At 40.1% G+C, this 24195-nt stretch overlaps 4 protein-coding genes across 8 annotated transcripts in view; 2 read left to right on the forward strand and 2 right to left on the reverse strand.

Moving 5' to 3' along the window:
* The first annotated feature begins 1497 nt into the window (after positions 1 to 1497).
* LOC147313120 (uncharacterized) lies at positions 1498 to 7548 on the forward strand. The gene is made up of 2 exons (XM_086264526.1): positions 1498 to 3395; positions 5726 to 7548. Exons 1-2 carry the CDS (start codon positions 2061 to 2063, stop codon positions 7124 to 7126), a joined length of 2736 nt encoding a protein of 911 aa, XP_086120652.1. The 5' UTR covers positions 1498 to 2060; the 3' UTR covers positions 7127 to 7548.
* Positions 7549 to 8981: 1433 nt separating this feature from the next.
* LOC147313121 (uncharacterized) lies at positions 8982 to 11273 on the forward strand. The gene has a single exon (XM_086263937.1). It carries the CDS (start codon positions 9511 to 9513, stop codon positions 10849 to 10851), a length of 1341 nt encoding a protein of 446 aa, XP_086120063.1. The 5' UTR covers positions 8982 to 9510; the 3' UTR covers positions 10852 to 11273.
* A 559-nt stretch (positions 11274 to 11832) lies between these two features.
* e2f6 (E2F transcription factor 6) lies at positions 11833 to 17396 on the reverse strand. Its single transcript, XM_086265079.1, has 9 exons — positions 17104 to 17396; positions 16381 to 16683; positions 15756 to 15790; positions 15530 to 15585; positions 15077 to 15263; positions 14676 to 14831; positions 13839 to 13953; positions 13468 to 13618; positions 11833 to 12399 (listed from the first exon to the last, which is right to left on the reverse strand). Exons 1-9 carry the CDS (start codon positions 17218 to 17220, stop codon positions 12362 to 12364), a joined length of 1158 nt encoding a protein of 385 aa, XP_086121205.1. The 5' UTR covers positions 17221 to 17396; the 3' UTR covers positions 11833 to 12361.
* Positions 17397 to 19626: 2230 nt separating this feature from the next.
* The window catches only part of myt1la (myelin transcription factor 1-like, a), a 92890-nt gene continuing 88321 nt past the window's right edge, over positions 19627 to 24195 (reverse strand). For all 5 annotated transcript variants that reach the window (XM_086265084.1, XM_086265083.1, XM_086265081.1 and 2 more), the window contains one exon: positions 19627 to 23291. In XM_086265084.1, the coding sequence (XP_086121210.1) occupies positions 23151 to 23291 (141 nt within the window). In that variant the 3' untranslated portion in view covers positions 19627 to 23150. The remainder of the gene's footprint in view (positions 23292 to 24195) is intronic.

Consider the following 24195-nt stretch of genomic DNA (forward strand, 5'->3'; position numbering starts at 1 on the left):
TTTAATGCCAGCTTTAGGTCCACATACACTGCAACTGTTACTGCACTCCTGACCCCTATAAATCATTATCATTCAGGTCCAGCTCTCTGAGGAAAGAAGACTGGGAGCTCACAACCTTTCTCTGACAGGTTACAATCACCTAGCCTGAAGATAATGAGAATACTTTCTCATCAGTGAGAGTGTGTCTCAATATCATGTATCATAGCATCACCCTGTAGTTCAATTTGAAGTGGATGTCATAGTAATGTCTTTCTGTATGTGTGTATAAACCGGTGCTGAAAAAACACCGGAGACACTCAAAGTATGACCGGTGTTTGAAGTTAGCTGGTTACATTTGCTTAGATATTCTACTTTCCGTGTTCCAGATCCCCAGAATTGATATTTTCATTGAATGGTCTTTTCTGCCTGTCTGTGTGCCATGCAGTTTTCAAGATTAAAGACCTTGACAAAGAAAAAAAAAAGCTCCCACTCCTGGAAATGCATCTAGCCTTCATAACAATATTATTTTCAGATAACAATGAATTATTTTCATTTTGAATAGTGAAATGCCAAACAGTGAAATGATTTAATGCACATCAGAAAGTGCATATTCAAATGAATCTCCACATTAAGATGAGTAATGCCTTCAGACATTATATCTGTGGCTAATCAGACAAAAGTTCGGAGTGCTACAAAACACAGCCACGTGATCTAGATTAAAACATTCTACATGACTCGGCCTCCTTCTAGTCGTCCTCTGGATGTAAAGTGCGCATCAGGAGTAGAAGTTCTCGGCCAGCTTCCTCATTCTTTTATTGCAGTGTGCTGATGGGGCAGATGGACAGTGGTCTGCCATGTTTTCTGCAGCTGCAAACATACGTAATCCCACCTCATCTTCAGGTTGCTGCTCTGTGCTGGCCCCTTACAGCTCGTCTTTGTCAGGGTTTGGATGGAAGATTTTATAATAAATAACTTTAAGTATTAGACATAGGACGTAAACAGAGGAATGGTTTATTTGAAGAGTTTCAGTCAGGTTTCAGAGCTCATCACAGCACAGAAACAGCTTTAGTGAAGGTTACAAATGATCTTATTATGACCTCTGACACTGGACTCATCTCTGTGCTTGTCCTGCTTGACCTCAGTGCAGCGTCGAAACTGTTGACCATAATATTCTATTAGAGCGATTAGAACATGCTGTAGGTATTACAGGTACTGCGGTGCAGTGGTTGGTATCCTATCTATTTAATAGACTCCAATTTGTTCATGGAAATTGAGAGTATTCTTCATACACTGAGGTTAATTATGTACTGTTTACATTATACATGCTTCCCTTGAGCAGTATCGTTAGAAATGAGTGAAAAACATGCTGTGAAGTTGAAGATTTATTAGCCTGTGTTTTGAGTTTTGTTTGAAAAAGAATAACTTAATATAAGAAAAAATATATATCACATATGCAGGACATTGTAAACTTTTTTTTTTTTTAATTAAGCAGCAAGGCAGAACAAAATCAGGCTGTATCAAGACACAGGGACTAAAACCCAATTCAACCAGACCCAGAACTGATCCATAATCAAAACAGGACTACAAGGTGAACTGGATGTCTGTTAAATCAACTAGAAACTTGTAAGGCGCTAATGTATAAAGACCTAAAGAAGATACTCTCAAAAGGGAACACTAAGTTTCTAGTACCTAAGTAAAATTTATCACACTGTTTTTTTGTTTGTTTTCGATGAAGTGACCCAAATGCTTAAGCAAATTAAAGCCCGTTTTGAAACATGAAAGGCAAGAGAATCGGGCCATGACGTCAGAAATTCTGACAGCCTGTTCTTTGTGGGCGTTACCTATTTTCAATCAGCCAATAGGGAGCGTTTCTGTGGGCGGGGTTAGTTTCAAAGATGAAAGGCAAGAGAATCCGGCTGTGACGTCACAGTCAACTCAACTCCTTAAAAGCAGGTGAAACCGCACACTGGACAAGCACGTTTCTTACTTACAGTCACGAGCGACTCATTGGATGAACTTTTGTTCTGCTTCCCTCAGTCTTATCTCAATATCTGTTTTTAGCTTTGTTAGCTTTGTTTCAAATGTCAGAAATGAGCGACCAAAAAGCAAAAGCAGAATTTGTGTGCACTGTGCCAAAAGGTGCACTGGACAACCTTATTCAGGACCAGTATGAGATCCAAGCTGGACAACTCACTGATGAATCAGTGTCATGCAAAGTGAAAATGAGCAGCACCACCAACGAAAAAGGGGATCAGACTTGTTGCGTTTTCATCTCAGGTCAGGAAAATACCATCACCTTTGACCTTGAGATGAACCATCTGAAACAGCAGCTTCAGCAGAGTGACAGCAAAATCCTGATCCTCAAACAGGAGAAGGAAAGTCTGTCTGCTGAGCTCGCACAACTTCAGAAATATGAGGCCTCTCTGGAAGAAACTCTGTCTAATGAGAAAACACACAGAGAGAATCTGGAGCAGGAGAAGAAAGTCCTGGAGGAAGAAAATAAGAAAGTCCTGGAAGAGCAGAAAATGGTGACGGACACAAATGAAATGCAGAAAAAAACGGATGAGCAGACAAAAGAATTAGCGGAGGCAAAGACAGAGACAGTAGAAACGGTAACCCCAGAGAGATACATCCTCCAGACGTATCTGAGCGCAGATGAGCTCAACCAAATACAGGAGACAAAGGCTGAAATATCACCATGGGAGAAAGCACTGAAAATGGAGGATAAGTTGTGTGTGAACAGACTGATCCAGTTGGTGGTTTCACAGGCCATAGAAAAAGTCTCCTCTAATTACAAGCTCTTCACAGAGCGCCTCACTCCTAACTGCATCAGCGATCGCCTCATTCAGAAAATCTGGCCTGAAATTGAAACAATGAAACATTTGGATCTGTCCCCAAAACGGCTGAAAAATCTTGACAGGGCCATTCTCAAGGATCTTTGCATAGCACACAAGTGCAAGGACAAGTATTTGATTTTTAATTTGAGGGAACAGCTCGATAACCTTACTGTCCCAGCCTTCACAAAACACCTCTTTGCATTACCAAGAAGAGTACTCAGTGTCTCTAAAAACAGGCAAGAGTACAAGGAAGTGGTGAAAACTGTCATTGAAGATGTGGTAATGCACACTATGAACCAAAGAAAAAAGTCAGCAGATCCAGATATAGTTGAGTTTACTATACAGAGGCTTAACGGTAAGATGTGGAACAAAATTGTGTCCAAAAACTATAAAATGTCCTTGGAGAACATTGAACAACTCAGCCTGACAATATACACTGAACTCCAAGAAACGTGGCCTCCTTCAATACTGAGGTCAAGCAACTCATTGGTTGACAAACTAATCATGGCAACCTTCAAAAAACATGCCAAACTGAGGAGACCAAACATCATCTTTAGGGTTTTCTCGTGTGCACGCCAAAATTGAACTGACACGTGCATGTAATTATGTGACAGAACTCTTAAATTGGCTTCAAATATTCATGTAGATTGGGCATCTAAATGAACTTTTCAAACCAGAGTGGTTAAAAAGAAACTCTTCTCCCAACTTCCTTCCCTCATCACCAACTGGCCAAGGCAGATGGCCACCCCATCCCAGAGCCTTGGTCTGCCGGAGGTTTCTCTCTTTTAAAAGTGAGTTTTTCCTTCCCACTGTCGCCAAAGTGCTTGCTCTAGGGGGTTGGAGCTTTTCTGCATTATTGTAGGGTCTTGACCTTACAATATAAAGCACCATGAGGGAAGTGTTGTTGGGGTTTGCTGCTGTTTCTTACATCAAAATGTCCAATTACAACAGGACATTTGGAGTTCAGAAACAGCGCCAAACCAAGAAAAACAAAATAAAATAAAAAATTTTAAATAAAAAAACTTTGAATTTGTGCTTTGTTTTATTTGCTGTAAATTTGCTAAGAATGTCATATAAGATTAGAATTGTGTGTCTCAATATCATGTATCATAGCATCACCCTGTAGTTCAATTTGAAGTGGATGTCATAGTAATGTCTTTCTGTATGTGTGTATAAACCGGTGCTGAAAAAACACCGGAGACACTCAAAGTATGACCGGTGTTTGAAGTTAGCTGGTTACATTTGCTTAGATATTCTACTTTCCGTGTTCCAGATCCCCAGAATTGATATTTTCATTGAATGGTCTTTTCTGCCTGTCTGTGTGCCATGCAGTTTTCAAGATTAAAGACCTTGACAAAGAAAAAAAAAAGCTCCCACTCCTGGAAATGCATCTAGCCTTCATAACAATATTATTTTCAGATAACAATGAATTATTTTCATTTTGAATAGTGAAATGCCAAACAGTGAAATGATTTAATGCACATCAGAAAGTGCATATTCAAATGAATCTCCACATTAAGATGAGTAATGCCTTCAGACATTATATCTGTGGCTAATCAGACAAAAGTTCGGAGTGCTACAAAACACAGCCACGTGATCTAGATTAAAACATTCTACATGACTCGGCCTCCTTCTAGTCGTCCTCTGGATGTAAAGTGCGCATCAGGAGTAGAAGTTCTCGGCCAGCTTCCTCATTCTTTTATTGCAGTGTGCTGATGGGGCAGATGGACAGTGGTCTGCCATGTTTTCTGCAGCTGCAAACATACGTAATCCCACCTCATCTTCAGGTTGCTGCTCTGTGCTGGCCCCTTACAGCTCGTCTTTGTCAGGGTTTGGATGGAAGATTTTATAATAAATAACTTTAAGTATTAGACATAGGACGTAAACAGAGGAATGGTTTATTTGAAGAGTTTCAGTCAGGTTTCAGAGCTCATCACAGCACAGAAACAGCTTTAGTGAAGGTTACAAATGATCTTATTATGACCTCTGACACTGGACTCATCTCTGTGCTTGTCCTGCTTGACCTCAGTGCAGCGTCGAAACTGTTGACCATAATATTCTATTAGAGCGATTAGAACATGCTGTAGGTATTACAGGTACTGCGGTGCAGTGGTTGGTATCCTATCTATTTAATAGACTCCAATTTGTTCATGGAAATTGAGAGTATTCTTCATACGCTGAGGTTAATTATGTACTGTTTACATTATACATGCTTCCCTTGAGCAGTATCGTTAGAAATGAGTGAAAAACATGCTGTGAAGTTGAAGATTTATTAGCCTGTGTTTTGAGTTTTGTTTGAAAAAGAATAACTTAATATAAGAAAAAATATATATCACATATGCAGGACATTGTAAACTTTTTTTTTTTTTTTATTAAGCAGCAAGGCAGAACAAAATCAGGCTGTATCAAGACACAGGGACTAAAACCCAATTCAACCAGACCCAGAACTGATCCATAATCAAAACAGGACTACAAGGTGAACTGGATGTCTGTTAAATCAACTAGAAACTTGTAAGGCGCTAATGTATAAAGACCCAAAGAAGATACTCTCAAAAGGGAACACTAAGTTTCTAGTACCTAAGTAAAATTTATCACACTGTTTTTTTGTTTGTTTTCGATGAAGTGACCCAAATGCTTAAGCAAATTAAAGCCCGTTTTGAAACATGAAAGGCAAGAGAATCGGGCCATGACGTCAGAAATTCTGACAGCCTGTTCTTTGTGGGCGTTACCTATTTTCAATCAGCCAATAGGGAGCGTTTCTGTGGGCGGGGTTAGTTTCAAAGATGAAAGGCAAGAGAATCCGGCTGTGACGTCACAGTCAACTCAACTCCTTAAAAGCAGGTGAAACCGCACACTGGACAAGCACGTTTCTTACTTACAGTCACGAGCGACTCATTGGATGAACTTTTGTTCTGCTTCCCTCAGTCTTATCTCAATATCTGTTTTTAGCTTTGTTAGCTTTGTTTCAAATGTCAGAAATGAGCGACCAAAAAGCAAAAGCAGAATTTGTGTGCACTGTGCCAAAAGGTGCACTGGACAACCTTATTCAGGACCAGTATGAGATCCAAGCTGGACAACTCACTGATGAATCAGTGTCATGCAAAGTGAAAATGAGCAGCACCACCAACGAAAAAGGGGATCAGACTTGTTGCGTTTTCATCTCAGGTCAGGAAAATACCATCACCTTTGACCTTGAGATGAACCATCTGAAACAGCAGCTTCAGCAGAGTGACAGCAAAATCCTGATCCTCAAACAGGAGAAGGAAAGTCTGTCTGCTGAGCTCGCACAACTTCAGAAATATGAGGCCTCTCTGGAAGAAACTCTGTCTAATGAGAAAACACACAGAGAGAATCTGGAGCAGGAGAAGAAAGTCCTGGAGGAAGAAAATAAGAAAGTCCTGGAAGAGCAGAAAATGGTGACGGACACAAATGAAATGCAGAAAAAAACGGATGAGCAGACAAAAGAATTAGCGGAGGCAAAGACAGAGACAGTAGAAACGGTAACCCCAGAGAGATACATCCTCCAGACGTATCTGAGCGCAGATGAGCTCAACCAAATACAGGAGACAAAGGCTGAAATATCACCATGGGAGAAAGCACTGAAAATGGAGGATAAGTTGTGTGTGAACAGACTGATCCAGTTGGTGGTTTCACAGGCCATAGAAAAAGTCTCCTCTAATTACAAGCTCTTCACAGAGCGCCTCACTCCTAACTGCATCAGCGATCGCCTCATTCAGAAAATCTGGCCTGAAATTGAAACAATGAAACATTTGGATCTGTCCCCAAAACGGCTGAAAAATCTTGACAGGGCCATTCTCAAGGATCTTTGCATAGCACACAAGTGCAAGGACAAGTATTTGATTTTTAATTTGAGGGAACAGCTCGATAACCTTACTGTCCCAGCCTTCACAAAACACCTCTTTGCATTACCAAGAAGAGTACTCAGTGTCTCTAAAAACAGGCAAGAGTACAAGGAAGTGGTGAAAACTGTCATTGAAGATGTGGTAATGCACACTATGAACCAAAGAAAAAAGTCAGCAGATCCAGATATAGTTGAGTTTACTATACAGAGGCTTAACGGTAAGATGTGGAACAAAATTGTGTCCAAAAACTATAAAATGTCCTTGGAGAACATTGAACAACTCAGCCTGACAATATACACTGAACTCCAAGAAACGTGGCCTCCTTCAATACTGAGGTCAAGCAACTCATTGGTTGACAAACTAATCATGGCAACCTTCAAAAAACATGCCAAACTGAGGAGACCAAACATCATCTTTAGGGTTTTCTCGTGTGCACGCCAAAATTGAACTGACACGTGCATGTAATTATGTGACAGAACTCTTAAATTGGCTTCAAATATTCATGTAGATTGGGCATCTAAATGAACTTTTCAAACCAGAGTGGTTAAAAAGAAACTCTTCTCCCAACTTCCTTCCCTCATCACCAACTGGCCAAGGCAGATGGCCACCCCATCCCAGAGCCTTGGTCTGCCGGAGGTTTCTCTCTTTTAAAAGTGAGTTTTTCCTTCCCACTGTCGCCAAAGTGCTTGCTCTAGGGGGTTGGAGCTTTTCTGCATTATTGTAGGGTCTTGACCTTACAATATAAAGCACCATGAGGGAAGTGTTGTTGGGGTTTGCTGCTGTTTCTTACATCAAAATGTCCAATTACAACAGGACATTTGGAGTTCAGAAACAGCGCCAAACCAAGAAAAACAAAATAAAATAAAAAATTTTAAATAAAAAAACTTTGAATTTGTGCTTTGTTTTATTTGCTGTAAATTTGCTAAGAATGTCATATAAGATTAGAATTGTGTGTCTCAATATCATGTATCATAGCATCACCCTGTAGTTCAATTTGAAGTGGATGTCATAGTAATGTCTTTCTGTATGTGTGTATAAACCGGTGCTGAAAAAACACCGGAGACACTCAAAGTATGACCGGTGTTTGAAGTTAGCTGGTTACATTTGCTTAGATATTCTACTTTCCGTGTTCCAGATCCCCAGAATTGATATTTTCATTGAATGGTCTTTTCTGCCTGTCTGTGTGCCATGCAGTTTTCAAGATTAAAGACCTTGACAAAGAAAAAAAAAAGCTCCCACTCCTGGAAATGCATCTAGCCTTCATAACAATATTATTTTCAGATAACAATGAATTATTTTCATTTTGAATAGTGAAATGCCAAACAGTGAAATGATTTAATGCACATCAGAAAGTGCATATTCAAATGAATCTCCACATTAAGATGAGTAATGCCTTCAGACATTATATCTGTGGCTAATCAGACAAAAGTTCGGAGTGCTACAAAACACAGCCACGTGATCTAGATTAAAACATTCTACATGACTCGGCCTCCTTCTAGTCGTCCTCTGGATGTAAAGTGCGCATCAGGAGTAGAAGTTCTCGGCCAGCTTCCTCATTCTTTTATTGCAGTGTGCTGATGGGGCAGATGGACAGTGGTCTGCCATGTTTTCTGCAGCTGCAAACATACGTAATCCCACCTCATCTTCAGGTTGCTGCTCTGTGCTGGCCCCTTACAGCTCTTCTTTGTCAGGGTTTGGATGGAAGATTTTATAATAAATAACTTTAAGTATTAGACATAGGACGTAAACAGAGGAATGGTTTATTTGAAGAGTTTCAGTCAGGTTTCAGAGCTCATCACAGCACAGAAACAGCTTTAGTGAAGGTTACAAATGATCTTATTATGACCTCTGACACTGGACTCATCTCTGTGCTTGTCCTGCTTGACCTCAGTGCAGCGTCGAAACTGTTGACCATAATATTCTATTAGAGCGATTAGAACATGCTGTAGGTATTACAGGTACTGCGGTGCAGTGGTTGGTATCCTATCTATTTAATAGACTCCAATTTGTTCATGGAAATTGAGAGTATTCTTCATACACTGAGGTTAATTATGTACTGTTTACATTATACATGCTTCCCTTGAGCAGTATCGTTAGAAATGAGTGAAAAACATGCTGTGAAGTTGAAGATTTATTAGCCTGTGTTTTGAGTTTTGTTTGAAAAAGAATAACTTAATATAAGAAAAAATATATATCACATATGCAGGACATTGTAAACTTTTTTTTTTTTTTAATTAAGCAGCAAGGCAGAACAAAATCAGGCTGTATCAAGACACAGGGACTAAAACCCAATTCAACCAGACCCAGAACTGATCCATAATCAAAACAGGACTACAAGGTGAACTGGATGTCTGTTAAATCAACTAGAAACTTGTAAGGCGCTAATGTATAAAGACCTAAAGAAGATACTCTCAAAAGGGAACACTAAGTTTCTAGTACCTAAGTAAAATTTATCACACTGTTTTTTTGTTTGTTTTCGATGAAGTGACCCAAATGCTTAAGCAAATTAAAGCCCGTTTTGAAACATGAAAGGCAAGAGAATCGGGCCATGACGTCAGAAATTCTGACAGCCTGTTCTTTGTGGGCGTTACCTATTTTCAATCAGCCAATAGGGAGCGTTTCTGTGGGCGGGGTTAGTTTCAAAGATGAAAGGCAAGAGAATCCGGCTGTGACGTCACAGTCAACTCAACTCCTTAAAAGCAGGTGAAACCGCACACTGGACAAGCACGTTTCTTACTTACAGTCACGAGCGACTCATTGGATGAACTTTTGTTCTGCTTCCCTCAGTCTTATCTCAATATCTGTTTTTAGCTTTGTTAGCTTTGTTTCAAATGTCAGAAATGAGCGACCAAAAAGCAAAAGCAGAATTTGTGTGCACTGTGCCAAAAGGTGCACTGGACAACCTTATTCAGGACCAGTATGAGATCCAAGCTGGACAACTCACTGATGAATCAGTGTCATGCAAAGTGAAAATGAGCAGCACCACCAACGAAAAAGGGGATCAGACTTGTTGCGTTTTCATCTCAGGTCAGGAAAATACCATCACCTTTGACCTTGAGATGAACCATCTGAAACAGCAGCTTCAGCAGAGTGACAGCAAAATCCTGATCCTCAAACAGGAGAAGGAAAGTCTGTCTGCTGAGCTCGCACAACTTCAGAAATATGAGGCCTCTCTGGAAGAAACTCTGTCTAATGAGAAAACACACAGAGAGAATCTGGAGCAGGAGAAGAAAGTCCTGGAGGAAGAAAATAAGAAAGTCCTGGAAGAGCAGAAAATGGTGACGGACACAAATGAAATGCAGAAAAAAACGGATGAGCAGACAAAAGAATTAGCGGAGGCAAAGACAGAGACAGTAGAAACGGTAACCCCAGAGAGATACATCCTCCAGACGTATCTGAGCGCAGATGAGCTCAACCAAATACAGGAGACAAAGGCTGAAATATCACCATGGGAGAAAGCACTGAAAATGGAGGATAAGTTGTGTGTGAACAGACTGATCCAGTTGGTGGTTTCACAGGCCATAGAAAAAGTCTCCTCTAATTACAAGCTCTTCACAGAGCGCCTCACTCCTAACTGCATCAGCGATCGCCTCATTCAGAAAATCTGGCCTGAAATTGAAACAATGAAACATTTGGATCTGTCCCCAAAACGGCTGAAAAATCTTGACAGGGCCATTCTCAAGGATCTTTGCATAGCACACAAGTGCAAGGACAAGTATTTGATTTTTAATTTGAGGGAACAGCTCGATAACCTTACTGTCCCAGCCTTCACAAAACACCTCTTTGCATTACCAAGAAGAGTACTCAGTGTCTCTAAAAACAGGCAAGAGTACAAGGAAGTGGTGAAAACTGTCATTGAAGATGTGGTAATGCACACTATGAACCAAAGAAAAAAGTCAGCAGATCCAGATATAGTTGAGTTTACTATACAGAGGCTTAACGGTAAGATGTGGAACAAAATTGTGTCCAAAAACTATAAAATGTCCTTGGAGAACATTGAACAACTCAGCCTGACAATATACACTGAACTCCAAGAAACGTGGCCTCCTTCAATACTGAGGTCAAGCAACTCATTGGTTGACAAACTAATCATGGCAACCTTCAAAAAACATGCCAAACTGAGGAGACCAAACATCATCTTTAGGGTTTTCTCGTGTGCACGCCAAAATTGAACTGACACGTGCATGTAATTATGTGACAGAACTCTTAAATTGGCTTCAAATATTCATGTAGATTGGGCATCTAAATGAACTTTTCAAACCAGAGTGGTTAAAAAGAAACTCTTCTCCCAACTTCCTTCCCTCATCACCAACTGGCCAAGGCAGATGGCCACCCCATCCCAGAGCCTTGGTCTGCCGGAGGTTTCTCTCTTTTAAAAGTGAGTTTTTCCTTCCCACTGTCGCCAAAGTGCTTGCTCTAGGGGGTTGGAGCTTTTCTGCATTATTGTAGGGTCTTGACCTTACAATATAAAGCACCATGAGGGAAGTGTTGTTGGGGTTTGCTGCTGTTTCTTACATCAAAATGTCCAATTACAACAGGACATTTGGAGTTCAGAAACAGCGCCAAACCAAGAAAAACAAAATAAAATAAAAAATTTTAAATAAAAAAACTTTGAATTTGTGCTTTGTTTTATTTGCTGTAAATTTGCTAAGAATGTCATATAAGATTAGAATTGTGTGTCTCAATATCATGTATCATAGCATCACCCTGTAGTTCAATTTGAAGTGGATGTCATAGTAATGTCTTTCTGTATGTGTGTATAAACCGGTGCTGAAAAAACACCGGAGACACTCAAAGTATGACCGGTGTTTGAAGTTAGCTGGTTACATTTGCTTAGATATTCTACTTTCCGTGTTCCAGATCCCCAGAATTGATATTTTCATTGAATGGTCTTTTCTGCCTGTCTGTGTGCCATGCAGTTTTCAAGATTAAAGACCTTGACAAAGAAAAAAAAAAAGCTCCCACTCCTGGAAATGCATCTAGCCTTCATAACAATATTATTTTAAACACAAGAATTAACCATAAGGCCTTTGATGAGGTGTTTCAGAAAAGAGAATTGAGTAAGTGTAACCAGAGAGAAGAAAAGGTCAGGGGTCACAAAATTCACATATTTAAATCGTTTCAGCTGCTGGTGAAAGAAATGAGCCATCTCCTCAGGTTTATACAAGTTCATTTTTATTCATTACAGCATCTTGGAGGTGTGTTTCTAAATGAAAGTTCAAACCAAGATGAAAATATTCATATATCAGGACATAAACACTGATACAAACTCAAAATACAAAGAGGTAAAATATTTTACAGGAAATGTTCGTCAGTAAATAACTGTTATGTGTATTACAAGGCCTCCAGAATCTCTGCACTCATCTGCAGAATGGAGGCTCAGCAGCTCAATTCCCCCCAAAGTCTTTCATACAAAAATGAATCTCCAAACATCTGGGTTAAACTGTCCTCATCCACATCAGTTACATGAAACATGGTGCCAAATGATCCATAAATAAAGTCCCCATCATGCCAGGACTCAGCTGATGACGTTCAGCTGAATATCATTTAGCTGACAATTCATTTCTGGATCTTTCCAGTCAAAACCGTTTTCAGAAACGTTTTGCAGTTTCTGTTAATGCTTTCAAATTCCTTGTGCTGAACCCTGAAATCAGACGATAACTTCTGGAGATCAGCTGGTAGCTACGTGCTCTGTGTGGGACTCTGTGGAATCGAGGTCTCTGCAACAGCAACAACAGCACCATGACCATGAATTCAGACTACAAACATCAGCTGAGTTACATTTAGTGTTTATGCTCACCCATAAAAGAAACTGCAGAACCCAAGTGCAAAAACATACTCGAAGTCATTTAGAGAGTTCTATTACATAATCAAGCTTTCTGAGCGCACTGAGATCTGATCATGTTTATTGCTCCTGGCCCACTGCATTCACTGAAATGTTATTCAATCTAGTGCAGAGGCTCATGAGGAGGAAAGGGCTTTCCTGATGCATCCTCCATCAGAGGGGTATACTACGAAGCAAGTTTAACATATCCAAGCTTTGTTTATGTTAGCTGCTTTGACAAAACCTAAAACCTCAGTCAAAGATTTCATGCATCACAACGGTGGTTGTCGACATTCCGGTGACTCAGGCTTTCTGCTTTAGGACAACTTCGATGCATCACTTCATTCTTAAGAGGAAAATGGATAAACTGAGAGCCGCCTGTTTCTGTCAGACACATTTGTGATGTCATAATTGAATAGATTTACTACCGAGTGCTCCCATTTATTGTTGTAACAGATCAGCTGCACATTGGAGCTCTGAAACTTTAATGATGGACAGAAAGGCTTAACTTTAGTAATGCCAGTAAAGTACAGCTCAACAGGCTGCATGTCTAAATGGCACTTAAGGCATACTGAAAGTAAAAGAGGCGTGACTGGCTGACTTTAAATGGAAATGGAACATAACTTGATCCAGACAGGTTTATGTAATCGGCATAAGTTACCATGGTGATCTAGCTAGTAAAAGAGCCAATAATGTGACCCTAAAAGCTCAGACTTTAGGCTCAACATGCCTCACTAACCCACTGATCTCTCTTTAAAGTACACTCCACAGCTAAATATGTAGGTATAAAAACTAGTGACATAATAAACCCACTGGCCATGATAAATACAGGTCCTGATGGTCATCTGCACTGAGCTCATTTATACACGGTGTGTAGCTCAACACTAAACAGTCTCTCTGAACCAGTTGAGTTACTGAAACCTCAGGTTTTATCACCCTGTGTTACTCTGTTTTTTCCTTTTACCTCTGTGCAGTGTGGTCGTCTTTATCCGGCTTTCCTCCAGTGTCACAAAGCAGCCGCTCATCTCTTCTGTCACAGCTTCACCCGTCCCAATATCACAAGTCATCATCATGATGGGGCCTTTCCCCCCCTTCAAGTGGACCTGGATGCTGTCCTGCACCAACACACATGCATGAATGTACCCCGAGTTTCAGCGTATGTTTAGAAAAATTTATCATCAGGTTTTGAAAAACAACAAAAACAATGATTACTTTACACACTATTTTAATCATGCTACATTTATTGGAGTTGAACTCAGATAAAAGAGACCAGATCATCCTGAAAATGAACTTTATCCTAGTCTGTGATATTTTAGTATTTTTATGTTGTTTTACCTCTGTCGGTGCAGGAACCTCCAGTTTGGTTTCCTCTGGAGCTTTGACGACGATCACCGTCTGCTCCTGGAAAGCTTCGAGCCGGCTGATGTCCTCATGGGTCACGTAGGCCAATGTGCAGGAGGACAGTTAAAGAAAACTAGCTTCTATTCACTTAACAGTTATTACAGGGTGGTTTTAGACCTCACGGTTTCTTTTCATGCCAATGACGAAAGTGACATTTTAATCTTTATAGAGTGTCAGGAGTGATGCTCTCAGATGTGCAGCTAGAGTAAATCGTTGACAGATTTTCTGTTCTCTCATCTAACCTGCAGTAACTAATGTAATGGCCACAAGGGGGCAGTGGAAGCACAAATATGGAATTATAATAAGAATACAATTATAATTGAATAAAATAATACAATTATAATTGTATTCTTAAAATCTCGAAAGCAAACTCTGCAAACCAGGGGCTGTTTCTGTATCAGCAGGTGTGACATCAAGTGGCATTTAATTAAACTGCAGGTTTTTTCATGCATGAAGAGAGGACGTTTTGGTGCTCAGAGGTTTTACAGAAAGCCAGAGGAGTCTCAGCTCACTTGGAGTTTTGTTTACTCAAGCATAACATACTTTTCTTTTTAAATAAAGAACATTTACATTAATTTCCATTCAAATTGGCAAAAACAAACTTCTTACCTTTACTGTAAATGACCTAGTCATGCAAATTGACTTGTTTTTAGGCTCATTCTGAAAAGGAAAACTTTGATGTGGTTAAATCATGTTTTACATTCAGGAGCATTGTTTTCATTACTTCTGTTCAAACTGTCCTGAGTCCCTGATAGAAATGCAGAAGGATATAGAGCGTTCTGCCACTCGTCAGTCATGTCAAACAGCTGCTGGGCGCAGCTTTTGATGAGGCTGTCAAGTGTGTCCTCCACCAGCTTCAGGTTCTCCAGCTCTCTCTGGAACTTCTGCCTGCTCTTTAGCAGAAAGCTGGAGATTGGACAGCTTCCTCTGGGCAGACAACAAGTTCACTGTTACACTGTGTTACACAGACAGCGCACAGGACCTTAAGTTTAATTAAAGAAAACAAAAACTAAACAAAACATCTTTAAGCAACCTCTTTCTACTGATAGAAACCCAAGAGATGTCCGTGAAGACCCACAAAGAGACCAAAAAATTTATTTTGTCAGCGTTTAACATTAAACGCACAAAGTATTCAGAACTCAACAGTAAGAAATTAACTTTTTCTCACTCACATCCACTTAACCTTATTGGCCGTCTGCTTCTCAATGACGTTGAAGCCCTCCAGGACGTTGGTGATGTCATAAACTCGTCGCCTGCGGGTCTGCAGGCTTTTCGTCACCTCCCGGAGGTCGATCGTGCCATCGGGCGACATCAGCAGAAGCTCCAGGAAGCGCACTGTCAAAACTCCCAGAGACGCATCTGAAACCACCATGACACTCAGAGGCGGAACAAGGGGATAAAAACATTTTAAGTCTACATCTTTCTATGTTATCCACTAAAAGATGTTGCAAACACAGCACAGGTTAGGACTACACACCACGTGGCTGTTAAAGTCCCAATCCGTGAGTCTCCAGTTGGCTGGCTGAACATTTACTCGATCTTGTCCACTACTTCTCTGTATTTCAAATCTAACCTAACCCTAATAAAAAATCTGAATAAATAATAAATATCAAAGAAGGATGCACCTTGTCGGGTGGATATCCTGGTCTGTATCATCTCTTTTAAATGACTGAGGATTTCCCTGGAAAGAAAGATAAAAAATGAACTAAATTCACTTATCATTTATCGTTAAAATGTTTGAAAAGATAAGAAAAGGCAGTGGAATTACAACTTGACCGCCATTTGTAAAATGTAGCAAGAAAGCAAAAAAAAAAAAAAAGAAACATTTTGGGTTGTTTTGGGGTTTTTTACCTTTTTGTTCCTAAATTCGTCTTGGCATCTGGTTCCTCAAGTTCAAAAAGTGAAAACAAAGCAGATCAAAGTCAGAATGATTTCATGTCCACCAAAAAGTGATAAAACACCAACTTATTCACACCAAAACATAAGAATCAACCCAAAAAGAAACGATCAATTACAAGCTGATTGTTTAAATACATGTTTTCAAACACTGTGGTTAATAAATTAAACAATATTGTAACTACTTATACACTCAGTTATGTCTTCAACGTAAAATATATATTCAGTAAGTCACTAGTTTGGAACTGACAAGTAAACAAAATCAAAACAAAAACGTTTTTAACTTAAAAAAAATGCATCAACGTGACGTGACATCCCTTTATCCCCCCACTCAACTAAGGTCATAATCTGGTCAAAAATGACTCCAAAGTTCCTCACAGTGGTACCGGAGGCCAAATACATTCTAGTACTCTCACTCCCAAATCACAGGTCATCGAGGCCTTTATGTATTTAACAAAACTGGCAAACTTGGCACTTACAGACCGACGCTGTATGACTCTATACAGGGAACAGCAACCAGCTGTGAACTGGACCTTACTTTACATCACACAAAGAAATGTAGAGATAGACATTTTCTTACCTGCTTATGTGGAGTAGGTCTTCGTGCAAAAGGTATAACAGGAACATTAACGTCCTCCTCCTCTTCCTCCTCCTCCTCACCCCCTCCTCCTCCAGCAGCCCACTGATCCTCCTCCTCGGACGACTCGGCCCCCCATTGACTGAGCAGACCCAGGGCTCCGTCCAGGCAGGGGGGCATTATGGGAATGGCGTCGCTGCTGACGCCCTCATCCGAGATGTCCTCTGGCAGGAAGTGGTCTTCACAGATTAGATGCTGCTCCACAGAGTCCTGCTTCTCCGTCTCCCTCAGCGCTGCAAGCCACACCTGAACACAGTTACAGTTAGTCTTTATTGATCTCTAGTTTGACTGGCTGGGGTTTTACTCCATCACAGATATTGTGATACAGGCCAAATTGGTAACCTGGTAGTTATTTGTGATTAAAACTGCATTTATCTGGTAGAAATAAAAAGAAAACAATATTTACTCGTCTACTGGCCAAACTAGCTTTAAATAGCGTAAACAGCACAGCTGATTCCATGTTTTGGAAATGGGTTCCTGTTCACTCCAGCTGTGTAGTAAATGAGCTAACACATGTCATCAGGGTTATTTAAACAGCAGCTGTTTAACTGGCATCATGTTAGCGTCATGTTAGCCGGTAGAATCAGATATAAGAGATGCTAACGATCGCTATTCAAACATGTAGCTTGTAAATATGTTGTAACTCTCAAAGTTTTTTGACCCTACCTGGACACGCGCAGGGTCCTGGGGGAAGTTGAAGAACCTCTTCTTGGGTCTGTTGAAGAGCCCCCGGCTAACATTAACCATGCGGTTCGGACACCCAGAGACGACACACTTCACCATGGTAATCGTCTCTTCACCGCCCAGCCTCAACACACCGAGCGGGCAAAGCGCACATCCGCAGCCCGTTTGTAACCGTTAGCACACGGGGAATAAAAACCCGCCACAGCACGACTGGTTTGTTTGTGTCGTCTTCCACGCCGGAAATGGACATGTTTTCACCCGGAAGTACAACAACGCAGGCCAACGATTGCGATAACGCATGTGCGCCCTCTACCGAACTTGTGGTTTTAGAATTATTTATGGATTTAATTTCTTTTTAAAGCTTTATTCACATATCACAGTTTGTTATTTACAATGTTTGTACAGCAAAAATTATGTCCAATTGTATTTAGACAAGCAGACATTGAACTTCAGCAGGCTGGTTTGAAACTTCATAAAAAAGTGACTTATGTGACTTTGAAAGTGGCATTGTTGTTGTTGCTAGACAGGCAATATGCAGATTTCTCAAACTGCTCAGTTTGCTCACACAACAATCTCTAAGGGAGGGGTCTCAAAGGGAGACAAGGCAGCCTACAGAGAGGAAATCCTGAAGCTGGCAGCATGGTGTTCAGAGAACAACCTGGCACTGAACAACAAGAAAACCAAAGAGGTCACTGTCGCCTTCAGGAGGCACAGCACAGACTTAGCCCCCTTATACATAAACGGGGAGTGTGTGTTCATATGTATAGTGCTGCAGAAACTGTGCACCTCACCCTCCTTTCTTCTCCCACATGTTCGCACTGAGTAGGAGATGCTCTGTATCTCATTGTACATCTGTATAGTGACAATAAAGGCATTCTATTCTATTTTATACTAAACAGCAATTCTGCCTTGTTGCTGGGGCAGCACCATCTCTGCTGTGGACAGAAAGTGACTGAACAGGCAAATCCATGGGGCCAGCTCTGTTCTAGGATGCCCTCTGGACCCAGTGGAGGTGGTGAGTGACCAGAGAATGGAGGCTAAGCTGTCATCCCTGTTGGACAACATCCCCTCTATTTGATCTTATCCTGTTCCTTGTTTTTCTTCATTTTTGCTGCTTGTAACTTGTACTGTCCACTTTCTGCCGTGACCTAACAAATTTCCCACGTGTAATAAAGGTTTATCTTATCTTGATGCCAGAGGAGAACAGCCAGACTGCTTTGAGCTTGTAGGAAAGCATCAGAAGCTCAAATAATAAGTACTTACAACCAAGGTATGCAGAAGACCATGTTCAACCTTGAAGGAGATGGACTACAGCAGGAGAAGACCACACCAAGTACCACTCCTTTCAGCTAATAACAAGAAACTGAGGCTAGAATTCACACAGGCTCACCAAACTGGAGAATCACAAGACTGGAAGAACATTAGCAGGTCTGACGAGTCAATTTCTGCTGACATTCAGAAGGTAGGGTCAACAACATGAAAGCTTGGCTCTATTCTGCCCTCTATCAGTGGTTCAGGATAGTGTTATTGGTGTGATGGCATGGGGGACATTTTCTTCCAAACTTTGGGCCCCTAAGTGTCGCTTGAGTATCCTTTAAATGTTACAGCTTACCTGAGTATCTTTGCTGACCATGTTCATTCCTGTATGAACAGTGTACCCATCTCTGATGGCAACTTCCAGCAGGGTAATACACCATGTCAGAAAGTTGGTTTCAAACTGGTTGATTGATCATGGCAATGAGTTTGCTGCAAAAAAATGTGCGATGCTATCACGTCAATATGGACAAAAATCACAGAGGATTGTTTTCAGCACCCTGTTGAAACTGTGCCATGAAGAACTAAGGCAGCTCTCAAGACAAAAGGGATCCAACCTGGTACTAGTAAGGTATTGGTAACCTGAAGAAAATCACTGGTTCAGATCAAACACTTACGTGCTTGTAGGTGCCACCAGTAGTAGATAGTAAGATCCTGACCAGCTGCAGAAGCTGTGTATGCTATCCCATTTCTGTTAAGTCCATCAATAAACTACCTAGGACTCAGAGTTAGGGATTGGGTCGATTTAATGTCCACCCCTCCTTACAGAATTCTTGCCCACCTAAACCAAATAAAATTTAAAATATGCTTATCTAGAATGTGGCTAAAACAAAAACCCAGCCTTAACTCTAATGCGTTTCATCAGTACCCAGGTAGATATCCCTGAACTACTTTAGGTACTGAAACTAGCCAGTGCATCCTGGGAAGGCTTGCTTTACTGGAGATGGTCTCAGACTCAAACTACCATTTGTCAAGGTCACACAGATCCTTACATTTTCCTTTTTCCTACATCATAGTGGTTTTAATGGTTTGGCAAATTGGTGTATATTCTATTTTTCAGTCACAAAGGTAACTGGGCAACTGGATCTCTTTTCATTGGTGTATAAATAATAAAAATCCCTAAATGTCTGCCGACTGCACACTATTAACATAACTAACTGTCAGCTTTAAAAATGACAAACAAAGTGAAGGTTATAATCAGTGTTGCAACACAAGATTTATTCAGAGCAAGAGATGCCAACACCAGCATGATAAAAATTGTACAAACTTCACAAGTCAAATTAAAATATCACATAGCAACTCATGACCTTAAACATACAGCAAAAATATCAACAGAAACCCATGCCATGTGGTAAGAAAACTGCTGTCGAAAGTTTTGCAAGTAACAGAGAAAAAGGGGTAAAAGGAGAGAAAATGAATGTTGTATAAAAACCCCTTATCTGTGCACTGCTGAAAAGAAACGATCATCTTCATAAATTGATGATTTCACAAATATTCATATGGATTTTCTTTTGCATTCTAGCGTGTCACATGTTAGTGTTGAGATTCTCTATGTAAATAGTTACAGTTTAGCTTTTACATCTGTTATTACAATATCTAGTCTATCGACTGTCTTTAAATGGCAGAATTGTGCTTTTACTCCCATTTCCTTTGTTATCAGTAAGAATAACTGACTAAATAAAAAATACAAGCTGTCAGTCTATCTAACGCAGAAGTTTACTGGCAGGAAGCTGCAGACGCCAAGTTCTGGACGAAGATGTAAAAGTCAGGGAATGAGACTTTGCAGTAAATGTCCAAAGAAGTCTTAAAAGAAAACTCCCCCCTTTGCAGTTTGTTTCTCCCTTGTGTGGAAAAAAAAATACATAAAAAATGTATTTTAGTATGATGAGACAATTTGTAGTTTTTTTACACAAGTAAATATTTTCCCCTCATTTATATTCATATCTAGACGAGCTGGTTATTTGTGCAGGTTTAAATATATCAGCACATACTGCTGCACCTGATTACACAGAAATGCAGTTTAGTTTCCATAAAAGATTTATCAACATTTCTGTACTTTGAAGTTTCAGCTTTCATTAGTACCGCTTGTCTAAAAACTTTCATATGGATACCAGCTGTATCAAGTGTTTCTGCTGGTAATTATGGTGGCGTAATTATGTATTATTTAGAAACAATCCAATAAATTGCTTTCCTTTAAAACATTAAATTGAACTTTTATGCTTGTATAAGTGAGGAAAATTTCACCCTTTCATCACTTTAACTGTCTAACTGCTATAACTAAGCTGTATAGTGCAAGTTTCAAAATTTGTCTTTATCCATGTATTACAATTTCAAACAAATATATTTTAAAAATATACTCAAACATTTCCATCCTAGATTCTCACGAGGCTCCTGGATCATATACAGTGATACTATTCATGTCTTAATTTGGTCCAGAGTGGCTTTACAGTAATATATCAGTCAGCATATGCAGAGAAGCCCATCAGATGTGCAAATGTTTAAACATTTTGCATTGCATAAACACAGTTTCCCATCATATTATCTGTTTCTATAAAGAATTAGGTTTGATTTATACTTGTTGTTAGTGTTATTAGTGGGTAACCTAAAGTTACACTTGGTTGAATTAATCTTCTGGAAACATTGGGGCTTGTAATCGGCTTACAACATATAATCACGTTTTTATGTACACACAGAAAACATATGTGATTTTTTCAACTCATTTTGGAACCACACACCCTCCTTCCATTCTAACCAACACAGGCCTGTTACATCCCAAGTAACCCAAACATGAGCCCAGGTCTCAGGAGGTTAAGTCCTCCAGGAGTCATCTTACAATGTCTATGCAGAAAATAAAAGGGCACTACAGTTTTCCACTCTGTTGACACCATATTTTGGAAAAGATGGCAGACATATTAAAAAATGATTATTGTCTTATTATCCAGTGCAAACACGTTTTAGAATGTGTCTGCATACCAAAGAAGAGATCCTGAACTGTGATGTTTCAGACAAAAGCTTGACCGTGAAGACGTTTTCTTCTGCTAAATCTTGGACTGTGAAATAAAGGAGACTGGGGAGAGAGCACAGGGGGAGTTTTCCCTTAAATAAATCAACTCAGTGAAATTTGCTTCAAGTTGCTTTCCAACAGGCATCTCCAGCGCAAAGTCTTATCAAAGTCAGTTTCCACAAACTCGCTGTACAGTTTTTGCTTCATTTACCACGTGATAATACTTTAACATACTCCAATAAAGTGCATGCATGATCGACGGTGTTGAGAAAACATGTTCCATCAGTACTGTGATTTCAGACCGAATGTCATCAGTAAGGCCGATTCAGATCAAATACTCAGTCGGTAAATTCAGTGCACAGACGTCACGACTGCTGGCTCTAGTTTTCATTCATCTTTTTCAATTACAAAGACTTAAAAAAGAAAAAAAGAAAAGCGGTGCTTGGTCATCACGTCGTCTGGCATCATGTCTCATTGTGGCTCAGACAACAAGATGCATGACTGGAAAGACGTTTTCTACAGAACGAGTGCAATATACAATGAAGGATGGGAACTTTGACCCTGTTAGTCCAGCGGAGCCGTCAGCCTCGAGAAAGAAAAGTCATATCTACAGATCCGTTTGCCTGCTAAGTGCCTCTTAACGGGCAATAAAAACATCAAAACATGGAAACAAAGGTGTCCCTGTGCAAAGTCGAACATGACAGAACCAAAGTCCTCTCACCCGTGTCAGATTCCTAAAACATGATTGTAGTAAAAGGTTTATACAAAACGCAATACATTTATAGTTAGTAAAAAGATCTATCAGCTCTTTTCTAGTTTTATTCATAAGAAATTGCATATACCCAAACAACTTTTTTTCATATAGATTGCATCCCATATCTAAACAAACGCTTTAATATTATCATACCAATATTGCTGACACGTTGTTCTATTAGCTAGTCGAGGTTGATGATTTCAAATAAATTCACAATGGCAGATTGTCTCCTATATTTTCTGCAGCCATTGGTCTTTCCACTGGCACTCCCTCCCACGAACAAAGAAAAAGCGGGCCGCGGAACAGGACAGCTTTGAAACGGAACAACTCCGAAGGGGATGATGGGATTTTGCACCAAAAAGTTTCCGTGTCGTGATGTTTGAAATCTTCTTGCTCATAGCATCGCTTCTTCTCATCATTGCTAAAGATTTACATTAGTGTCCGCTTCCAGACATTAAGAGGAAAACAAAAAGAATTAATGAGCAACTTCCAAGCTCGTGAGAAGCTTTTCAGAAGTGGTTGCTCTTCATGTTCCAGTCGCCGCTCTGCTCCCTGTTAAACCCGTGACGCCCGGTTTGTATTTTTTTTTTCTGATGTATGAAAAAAATCGCATTAAAATAAAAAATGATTCAAGCTTACAATAAATAAATACATACATATACACTAGAATGTGCATACATTAGCAGCTATAAACAGTACATCACATTATATTAGGTCATATGAAAATGTACAAAACGTGAATGTTCATTTAAAACCTTTTTTTTCAAAGCAAGGCAACAACAATCAACATAATAAAAAAAGAGATACCCATGGAGTTGAGAGCATTACCGCAGAAGAAATTAAAGAACTAATGATAGATTACAGCAGCAAAAAACAACCCACTCCGTGCTTTTTCCACTTTTTTTCCCCCCATTTGTTGCTTTTGCTTTGCATTTGTTGTTCCGGCCTCAGTCAAAGTTAAACCTGGATGCCCTGCACGGCCTGTTTGATGTTCTCCAGCAGCGCCTTGTTCTCCGGGCTCTGGTACTGGTCCTGGTGGGTGTACATGTCTGTCAGTGTACTCACATAAGTGTCAAAGTTCTGTTCATTCATTGGTTCCTGTGAGGGGAAAGAAACCCATGTAGACACAATCAGGTGGGATAAAGGTGGTGGTTTATTTTCACTCAGACACTGGGGGGAGGTTTGGAAGACAGGCGGGCGGCAGGGGGAGGAAGGGACACCATTGGGAAAGCATGGCTTCACTAAAATACTCCCTTTCTAAAAAGTAAATGTACGATATTTGATGTAATATCAGCCGATTATCTACGAAAATGCAACTCCAAACCATGCAAAAACCAGGTGAGAGATGGTTAGCTGGTGGGTATATGAAAGGTTAATGTTTAGCACATGGAGACAAAATTGTGATGATAAAAACTAATGGGATGCTAATGAGCAGATGGGAAAGACATAACTGGAAAGTCATGTTTGCCAACTGGGAGTTTTGGTGGTTCAAGTACTTCTCTGGGAGAGTGCAGCTTTGGCTTCAGGAATTTTAGTGGGTTATTTGATGATTGCCCACCTTAAATGTCACATTATGTTATAGAGTCACTATAGTCTTTGAGGTCTTCACTGACCTCCATTTAATACTTGGCATTTATAGGTTTTAAGGGACACTAATACAAATGACTATTTCGGTGCCTGAGCCAGTTGCCCTGCACTTAACTGCACTGCTGTCATTGCATCCTGCTAACTTCACACTGACTCAGCCAATCAAAGAATTTGAGTCCAGAGCCTCAAAAAGCCAATGATCCGTCTTTAATTGGCACATAAAAGTCAAATATCCACGTCTCAAGTTAAATGATTCACACACTTTCATTGTTATTAGCCTCTTTAATGGTCATGATTGGTCATAATACCCCCCATTAGATGCCCTCCTGTACTAAGAGGAGACAGGAAGGTTGTTATCATCCATTCTAATCACTGATCATTGTAATCCTTAAATGAAGCGATCAACTGAGCCCAC

This window comes from Aulonocara sp. 'chitande type north' Nkhata Bay, linkage group LG15, assembly GCF_057382095.1.
Source record: "Aulonocara sp. 'chitande type north' Nkhata Bay isolate Kocher_YH1m ecotype deep benthic linkage group LG15, A_spYH_male_GT1.1, whole genome shotgun sequence".
NCBI classification, from domain to species: Eukaryota; Metazoa; Chordata; class Actinopteri; order Cichliformes; family Cichlidae; genus Aulonocara; species Aulonocara sp. 'chitande type north' Nkhata Bay.